We start from the raw sequence: 9623 nt of genomic DNA, 5'->3' as shown, positions 1-9623 counted from the left end.
CAGGTAAGTAGCCTATATCACAAAGCCCCCAAGTCATTTAATTTAATTTTTTAATTTAATTTAATTTCCACAATTAACCTAAGCTTTGGAGTGTGGGAGGAGGCCGTAGAACCTGGAGAAACCCCACACTGACACGGGGAGAACATGGAAACTCCACACAGAAGGGCCGTCCAGCACGGGATTGAACCCGGGACCCCCTTGCTGCGAAGCGACCGTGTTAGTCAGTGTGATGTGTTTGTGCTTGTACTAGTGAGCCATAACTATTCCATGTTTGTCTTTAGATGGATATAGAATGTTTTAAGTTATTTTTAATGGGATAAACATGGTCTATAGGCCTTAATATGTTCTATAAATAAACATATTTTGCATTTCAAATTGAAAAATATTGGCAGCTGAAATATAAAAATAATACCACAGATCCCCTTTACAGCTTGCCTTTTATCTTGTTTAAGATGTGAACATGATAATCTTAGATCTTTCTTGGGTGTGGCAAAAATGATCACAGTGACAGAGATTCCTGTAGAGACTGATAGATGAGGTGGGGTTTTCTCTGCGGTCTGTTGCTATAAAAGCTGTCAGTGGAAACCTCTGTCGCACAGCTTGACAGAAGCTGGTCTGCGTCTATTGTAGGACACATGCCTGGAAGCCATTGCACAACGGTAGGAGCACTTGTAATTGTTTTTCAAAGTTAAGCAGGAAAGTCAAATGTTGCTCAACTTAAATGAATGTGTGCCTGCTTGATCGAATTAACTCATATTTAAAGATTATAGGTATAAAATGATGAAAGGTACAGTATTCCCTCATCTGAGAGCATTGATTTTGATGGATAGTTAATTAAAATTCAATGAACTCAAATCTTTGACCATAGTTAGAACCCATGGAAGAGTATTATATGCAGTAAATAAAGCAAAATCATGATCATAATTTACAATTAACATTTCTTTCTTTTTTCTTTCATTTTGAAATACTTCACAAATATATGTATTTTTTTATTACTTATAATAAGTAGTGATGAAGACTTAATGTGCTGCTGAGTGACAACTTTTCCGCTCTCCTCTCAGGATATTCAGAAGAATATCAACAGTTCCAATTCGGCTGCCTGCTCCTCTCCTGCTCCCATATTCACTGTAAGTCAGTGTTCACAGTTTAGATGCACAGCATAAGTTCCATGTTGTGTGTATTTTACATGCTTCAAACAGTCTTGGAATGAGATTCTCTAATTCATTTCTAACCAAAAAAATGGTGGTTGCAGGAGCTCCAGCCCCTGATGGCGAACCCTGACCTGCCGTCTGAGCATGACGACTCCCAGTTGGACAGAAAGGAGCCCGAGACTGAGCAGCCAGGGCCAAGAAATCTGCAAACGGCCAGGGCCCGCTTCCTCAAAGGAATCTCCTACTTCTCTGGAGACATGAAGGTGTTTGGAAAATGGATGGAAAGTAAGTCAACTCTAATTTTCTTTACTTGCTCTTATGACATTATACAAAAATTTCTGGACAGTGTAAACAACTTCACACTGATAACCATTGTACAACCACACGCTGGGGAATACAAGTTAAATCCCTACACCAGTCAGGATGCACAACGTTGCTGTAAAATGATTGGCATTCTGTGTTCATCAGCTGGGATACTCAACCTTGAGATCAGTTACGAAACTAGAATTGAGAGTTAATCAAGAACAAATTTAAATAACAAGTAACACGCAACCATGCAATGTGTTATTTTTTTATTTTTTATTTTAATTTATTTAAAAGGGATCATGTACAGTTTAAACATAAATGTCTCCATTCAATGCACTGTACCAGATTGTAGCTTCAGCTAATTTGCATCTGCAGTCCCTTGGCAGGTCAAACAAGGACAAGACAATAACACAGTAAAAGGAAAAGACATAATACAGAGATATACCATAAAAACATACAAGACACCCAATACAACGCTACACACAAATAGCACATCAAAAATGAATGTGTGTCAATAAAATCAAGTCAGAAAAGACCACAAGAATTGAGGTCAGTGTGTGCAGTTTTTAAAAGACTTTTTAAGTTGGCTTTAAAAGTGCTAATAGTGCTGCAGCTCCTCACACCTTCAGGCAGGGTGTTCCACTGGTGTGTTGCTTCTACAGAGAAGGCTGATTGACCAAAATTAGTGCGGTGAAATGGTATTGTACAGTCTCGTGTAGAGAATATTCTCGCTGATCTAATAGAAGTTGCTGAGCGAGTGTATACAAGGTCACGGAGTGGAGGAGGGGCCAAACCATTTAAAAGTCTATAGACCAGGCACAAATTTGAGAATATATATTATATCCACCTACAAACACCTATGTGTCACTGACAGGAACTTGAAACTGTACCTTTAAGGTAAGCCAGGCTATAGATAGTTTAGACTAACAATGTGCAACATGTTCCCTGTGAAGATAAGATACAGTGCTACTCTGTTTCAGTCGACAAACCTGTTGTTCATATAAGATATGGCTTCCGTGACCTTGAACAAGCATTTTGTGATGCAGATGTACCCGCTGTGAGCCTAAAACTAAAGCTTGCGCAACATTCAATGTAAGCCTATCAATCAGCTCTGGGCAAATGTCAACGCTGTCTGTTCTTTCTTTCTGTCCTCCAGAGCAGTTTTTCTTGCTGCAGTTGCTGGACTGGGTTTTGCGTGGAGCTGCTCAGGTGATGTTCGTCAACAACCCTCTAAGCGGCCTCATCATTTTTGCTGGCCTCATCCTGCAAAACTACTGGTGGGCTCTCAACGGCTTTGTGGGCACACTCTTTGCCACCATTTCAGCCCTTATTCTGCAACAGAACAGGTTTGAACAAACTAATGCTACAGATATTAATAAATTAAATCTGAATTAGATGTTACTGTATATAAAGAAAAGTGGTTGTGAATTAACACTCACTTGCAGTCCACGTACCTTCATTCACACTAAATCCCCATGACTCGCTATTAGTCACAACAACAGTAGACGTACTGACCTGAAACATGATGCAAAAAATTATAAACAAAACTGGATGATCATTTTCCTAGGTAGAGGAAGGTGAAATGACTATGTAGGACGATGTTACATAGTTTTGTATAGCAGAATATGTTGAATTAATCAATTCAAATAACTGTTCATTCAGGGGTGCAATAGCTGCAGGGCTGTACGGTTACAATGGCATCCTGGTGGGTCTGCTGATGGCGGTGTTCTCCAACGAAGGAGACTGGTACTGGTGGCTCCTGCTACCAAACATCTTCATGTCCATGATGTGGTGAGCAACAAGATTGACTAATAATAAAATGATGCAGTGTATTCATTTCATAAGAAATGAGAGGTAGATGTAAGAAAGTAGATAAAGTAACCAAAACAAGACGAGACAAATGTCAAAACGGATCCGTTTACAGTAGTATGACCATATACATGTCCTGAGTTGGTTATAAACCTAATACGGGTGATGTTATATCCTTCTGTTTTCAGCCCGATCGTGTCCAGTGCCCTGGCATCTATTAACAGTCGATGGGATCTGCCAGTGTTCACCCTGCCCTTCAACATCCTGGTGTGTCTCCACATGGTTGCCACTGGACACTACAACCACCACTTCCCCCAAGTCCTCATTCAGCCTCGCTCAGAGCTGCCCAACATTACCTGGGCTGAAATCGACGTAGCCCAGGTCAGTGACAGGCTAGGATTTGTTTATACACGCTACACACCTCTCTGTGGGCTGGTACACTGTAGATGCTATGTGCACTTCAACATCAGATGTTTTGTTCTGATAGCATTTCAACGTTATGTAATTTAGATGTGGCAGATTCATCAGCGCTTATATACCATGTTCCCTGCAAGGTATCTGAAATGTTCTGTCGGAGCTATGTGTAATTACAATCCTGCATTAGATAAGTGAGTGTGTGTGAGTTGTGTGGGTGCATCAAAGCTGACAGGAGAGTGACGGAAATCAATCAGTCTCTACACACCCCCACGAGAGGTTTAATGAGGCAACATGAGTGGAAACACCTGCAGTTGTAATTCACGCTGTGTTGTAGATCTACAGTTATGCAACCTCCATGTCTTTACCTCTCAAGCTGTTCATGTCGGTGCCTGTTGGAATAGGCCAGGTCTACGGCTGTGACAACCCGATAACCGGAGGAATCTTCATTATCTCACTGTTCATCTCCTCCCCTATCACCTGCGTTCATGCTGTCCTGGGATCTGCCGTGGGCATGGTTTCAGGTGAGTGGACAATATACCTCGACAGTCAAATGCAAAAGCCATTCTGTCCTTAAACTTAAAGAGCTTGCAACTACAAAAAAACTTATTTTTGCTTCCTTGCATGATTTCAGAATGAATTCAAGTCAATATGTTCCAACCACAAGATGAAATCCCCTCACAATCCGTGCAAAATTACCAGTAGGGTCATCATTTATTAAGATAATCCAACCTTAAATGTAACTTGGAATTTCTTTGATTGCTGTTATTTATCATATTTTGCAGGCTTGGCGCTGGCAGCACCTTTTGGAGACATTTACTTTGGCCTCTGGGGATACAACTGTGTGTTAGCCTGCATTGCCATCGGAGGCATGTTTTACGCTCTCACCTGGCAGGTGCATCTGCTTGCCATCACGTGTGGTTAGTACACATCCGGAAGTTAAAACACTATCTATAACAAGAAATCTAATTCATGAAGGATGATAACATGACACATGCAACATTGGCAGAGAGCGACCAGATATGGACATGAATGTCATCTCACAGTATCTCTCTTCTTCTCCTGAACAGCTTTTTTCTGTGCATACCTCGGCTCAGCCATTGCCAATATCTTGTCCACGGTAAGGTTGTTCTGACTCGTAATGTTAGATCAGTCCATAATAAACACAAGTTACTTACAGTAACGGGATTTGTTTTTCATCTACAGTTTGGTCTGCCAGCCTGCACTTGGCCTTTCTGTCTCTCTGCCCTCACTTTCCTCCTCTTAACCACGGGAATCAAGAACATCTTCAAGCTGCCGCTGGCCAAAGTCACGTACCCCGAGAAAAACCTGGGCTTCTTCTGGAAGCTGAAGAAGCAGGAGAAAGTGAAAAAGGCTGAGAAAGAGAGGATAGAACGCGAGGAGAAGAACACCATCAAAGAAGAGATGATACTGAACGAGAAATTGCAACTGAGGCTAGAGCTTGAAAGATTGGAAGAAAATAGAGCAGCAAGTGAGGCATCAGACGAGAAAAATGACGAGACATGTGTCGAAGGCTCTGCACCTGGGGTCGAACAGCAGGGTGCTGAAGATATCAGACACGATGATCTAACTGTGGTCACTGTTGCGGATCATGTTTAATACTGCATGTCTGCAGCGGGAGAGATAGACAGAGGATAGAGACGAACACTCCATCTTGCAAAAATTGTATTGGCATCCTCCCAAAACACCGCAGCACCAACCATATATATTCACGCTTTAATTAGCAAACAACTCGTTGCACTGATGTCAAGAAAGCTTTCGATTCTATTTAGCGTCAAGGACTCTTTTACAGACATCTACATCGTGGTAGAGGAGGCTAAATGTAGGATGTGGTTAAATCAATGTATTTGAAAAATAAGTGTGCTGTTAAAATTGGAGACAAAACAAACTGAATTCTTCAATCAGAGAAGATGTGTTCGTCAGGGTAATTTAAATCCAATTCATTTATTGTGTATATAAATGAACTTCCGCCCAGATACAGTCGTGAAGTGACTGTTTTAGGCTGATGACCTGCTTATTCTGTCGCCGACTGAACAAGGTCTACAACAACTGTTGGACATAGTAGAAAAGTTCTGGCAGATGTCAGGAGCACAAATATCAGTTTACCATAAATAACCATATCCTTGTATATATAGTATAGGTTATACCTGCCTTGGTTTAACCACAACAGCATCAGGGAGTTTCAACATGTGTTTGTTGAAATGTGATTATGAGACTGTATATTATCATATAATAATTGTAATGTTATGTTAATATTGATCTAAACATTATTGTGTACTATTGTATTTTGATGCTTTGGTAACATTGTTCTTTATTTAACTTTCATGTTTCATTTCAATAAAGCCACACTGAATTAAAATCTATTAAATACAGTAATGGAACTTTTATAATTCAAGGGCTGAATCATTTCTGGGGAAATATTGTTTGTTGGCCATAATCTAATATAATAATGTATAAATAAGGTTAGCATCTGACACATCAGTCTTGCATGCCTTCTAATAACATAATAATATCGCACCACCCAAAGTTTAAACAACAAATCAAGCTACCAAAATATCTGGCTTAATGATAGGTGTTCCTAAATGTAATTATGTAAATCAGAATCATAAACATTTATTGCCAAGTACATTACACATAAGGAATTTGACTAGGTGACAAATACAAATACCTGGCTACACCTGTCCTTTGATAATACAGCAAAAGAACATGCCACTGAGGACTGTTTGCGTCAACAGCAACATTTGGCAACAAGAGTCGGACTGTGGTATGTCCTCAGTTACAGGTAGGGTGGTGCAGCAGAAACCTTTACTTTGTTATCTGTATGACAATGTTTGAAAGTACAAAGTCTTGTATTCTATAAGATGTCGTTCACATTACAACTAATTACATCTGACAGATATCTTTTCTGTCTTCGGTAAATATCAGTCTACAGTAAACATATGGAAAAGCTAATCATTGTAGTGCAGGACTACCCGGAGCTTTACCTTCTATCCCACAGACTGTTCTACTTGCTTCATCCTTTCCGTCTAAGGATGTCACAACATCCAGTTGAAAAGTCATCCAAATTGACACAGACAAATCAAGCAGTAAAGCTACTGAATAATGTTAACAATGGGCTAGTAGTCATCCCCACATTTAATTATTACATGAGTCTCAGTCTCAATAATGGAAAAAGTCAAAGACAACAAAGCTTTATTTAAATCTCTTTCTGTGAATCAGACAAATGTTCTTTAGCCAAATAATGTTGAGCTTGGCAGTGGTTGTCACAGGGACTCTGGCACGTTTGCCTCCAGCTCGCTGCAGCACAAACATCCTGCACTGAAACTCCCTTGAACAGGGCCCTCAAACACTGGGGCACAGCGAATCCAGAGATATGGCCTCCAAAATCCAGTGCGACAGCTTCTGGCGGAACAATGGCTTGCCTTTGTGGGGAGTGGCCCAGAACACAAATGACTGTTTCACTTTCCTAGGACATGCTGATCTACCCACACACACATGCAGTGCCAGCACCTGGCATAATGTGTTAAGCCTTTGCTCCTCTGTTGAGGAGGAGCATGCCCTGGAGCGGATGGATAAAGTCTGTAAATCACTCATAAGCTTTAATGTGGTTAAAGCTTAGAGCAACACTGTTTTAAGTGAAATAAATTCCATGCCCACTGCCTCTAGGCTCAAATGGGTGATGAGAGAGTGCGTCCAACACAACCAACAGATCCCACAGAGGAACCAGGGTCCTGGAAACAAGCAGCTTGCAGCGTTCAACCGTCATGAAAAGTCACACTAAAAAGACGCTGCCCCACAGGCTTCTCCTCAAAGTCTAAATGACAGGACTGAGATAGCCGCTAAATCAACTTTAATTGTAGAAAGATGATCTACTAATTATTGCAAGAAACACAGCAGGTCAACCACCAAACACTGGAAAGGAATGGTGTGCCTCGTCTTGCACCACTCCTAAAAAAAGCCTCCCACTGTAAAGAGAGCAGGCAGGCCTGCTGCATTCAGGTTCCACCTCTCACAGGCCAAGCCCAGAGCGCTATATATACGGTCTAGGTGAGGTTGGTAGATCTCCCTGCACGACGGGGAAAGGAGGTCCCTTCGTATAGGTAGAGGCCACGGCTCAGGCTGAGAGGGGAGCATGCATAGAGCAGCACGTTTGGCCAGCAGTGCATCCACCCCCAGGGGTGCATTTACGTCCGACAGGGTGACAAGCAGCAGACAGTGAGGCGAGGCAAAGGGATCTACAGCTGCTTGGCCGTATTTCTGCCAAACTTGCTCCACCACCTGTGGATGGAGAGTCCACTCTCCGTACAGAGGGTTTCCTCGGGACAAAAGATCTTCCGAGGTAACATGTGCAACTGGAGTGAGCAAGTGCCACCTTGGCGGTTGATGTGCACGCTACCACAGTGGTGTGTCCGTTTTCACCAAGACGTGAAGACCTTGGGGACATTTCTGAAAATGCTGTAGAGCAAAAACACTGCCCATCCCATGATATGTGATGATACGTTGTGATAGAGTCTTTGGCGCTTGAACTCTACAGGGAGATTTGTAATCGAGGGATGTGTGCGATGTGAACGATCGTTGCCATTGTACATTGTTTTGAGTTTGCCGTTGACATTAGTAAGGCTACTGAAGACCAGCTGATCATTTATTAAATTGTTATTTATTTTTGCAGAATCAAACATTTTCTTAAAATATGTCCATCCTCAACCCAGTGTGATTCATGGGTGCAGCACTAAGCTTACTGGCTCCTAGCTAGCCACATATTTTAACAGATATGAGAGTATATCTAAACTCTTATGTTCATAACTCTCAGCAAGAAAGCAAATGTCTATTTCCCAAAATGTCAAACTACTTTTTACCTTGTCTTTCACATGCAGGCAATACATCTGCTACATTTGGGTTCCAATAACTTTGTATAACTTTATATATTAATTGTATATCCTTTTTGAATAAATCATTTTCTAATAATCGGTCAAGTCAAGGTTGGTTTATTCAGTGTTGTCTGGAAGTACTTTACTAGTTGAAAATGGTAAATGGACTTACATTTGTCTTCCGGCCATTACATGTCTATATTCACCCATTCACTGAGAGACATTCACAGCAGACCTACCATGCAAGGTGCCACCTGCCCATCAAGATCTACACTAATTCACACTCACCCACACAGTAATTTGGGGTTCAGTGTCTTGCCCAAGGACACTTCCACATGCGGACTGGAGGAGTAAAGGATCAAACCGCCAATCTTCTGAGCCTCTGAGCCACAGTCACCACAATATATGGAAATATCTGAATATGAAATAACTACAAATTAATAAATAATAGTAAATCATCTGTGACAAAAAACTGTATATCATCTGTTGGTATGATAAGCTTTTCTTGTTTGAGAAATAAGTAATATATCATTTAGATACATTGCACAGTCAGGACAAGGGAAATACAAGGACTGTACTGTATGTTGCAATCAAAACAGCCACATTTAGAGGTACAGTAGTAAACAGCATGTTTGACAAGTACATTGTTCAACCTTCTAGTTTGAGCTGTCTTGAGACCTTGTCTTGTTTTGGTAAAACAATCAAACAATGGTTATAGATCTCTCGTAAACATCTCTTCGGCTCAGCAAAATCGGATCAGTAAATCTGCCCTTAAAAATCCTACCCCTATGCTCTACTGATCTGCAGGAGATCTGTGCACAATGTCCCTGCAGCATTACAGAGATTAATGGAGCGAGTGATTGCTGGTTTGGATGGTTGTGTAGTTTACTTGAATGAGGTTATCTACACTGTTCCGAGGGCCCATCATGTTCAGCAGATTCAAGCTTTAATTGAAAGATGGCATGGGTACCACTGGCTGTTTATCAAAATCAGTCAATCAGTCACATTGTGAGATTGCTACAGCCATACTACACCTAGGTTTGGTGGTTGGGCA

At 41.2% G+C, this 9623-nt stretch overlaps 1 protein-coding gene across 2 annotated transcripts; it reads left to right on the top strand.

Moving 5' to 3' along the window:
• The first annotated feature begins 611 nt into the window (after positions 1 to 611).
• On the top strand, positions 612 to 6042 carry LOC116401553 (urea transporter 2-like). 2 transcript variants are annotated; one of them, XM_031880012.1, is made up of 10 exons: positions 612 to 659; positions 1062 to 1127; positions 1253 to 1436; positions 2614 to 2734; positions 3120 to 3248; positions 3455 to 3647; positions 4057 to 4204; positions 4466 to 4600; positions 4751 to 4800; positions 4887 to 6042. In XM_031880012.1, the coding sequence occupies exons 1-10, from the start codon at positions 636 to 638 to the stop codon at positions 5298 to 5300; spliced, it is 1464 nt and encodes a 487-aa protein (XP_031735872.1). In that variant the 5' UTR covers positions 612 to 635; the 3' UTR covers positions 5301 to 6042. The 2 variants fall into 2 exon arrangements, with proteins under 2 accessions (XP_031735872.1, XP_031735871.1); XM_031880011.1 differs by having other exon boundaries at positions 2614 to 2803.
• The last annotated feature ends 3581 nt before the right edge of the window (positions 6043 to 9623 follow it).

Source organism: Anarrhichthys ocellatus, unplaced genomic scaffold, assembly GCF_004355925.1.
Source record: "Anarrhichthys ocellatus isolate YVR2014 unplaced genomic scaffold, GSC_Weel_1.0 scaffold525, whole genome shotgun sequence".
NCBI lineage: Eukaryota > Metazoa > Chordata > Actinopteri > Perciformes > Anarhichadidae > Anarrhichthys > Anarrhichthys ocellatus.
The sequence above is the reverse complement of the archived record's forward strand: the minus strand, read 5'-3'. Positions and strand labels throughout refer to the sequence as shown.

Bases quoted from the DNA above. Each gene is read 5' to 3' on its own strand.
- LOC116401553 (XM_031880011.1), top strand. From the start codon at position 636: ATGCCTGGAAGCCATTGCACAACG. The intron at 3,249-3,454 runs GTGAGCAACAAG...TTCTGTTTTCAG, and splicing joins ATCTTCATGTCCATGATGTG to CCCGATCGTGTCCAGTGCCC. The intron at 4,601-4,750 runs GTTAGTACACAT...TCTCCTGAACAG, and splicing joins TCTGCTTGCCATCACGTGTG to CTTTTTTCTGTGCATACCTC.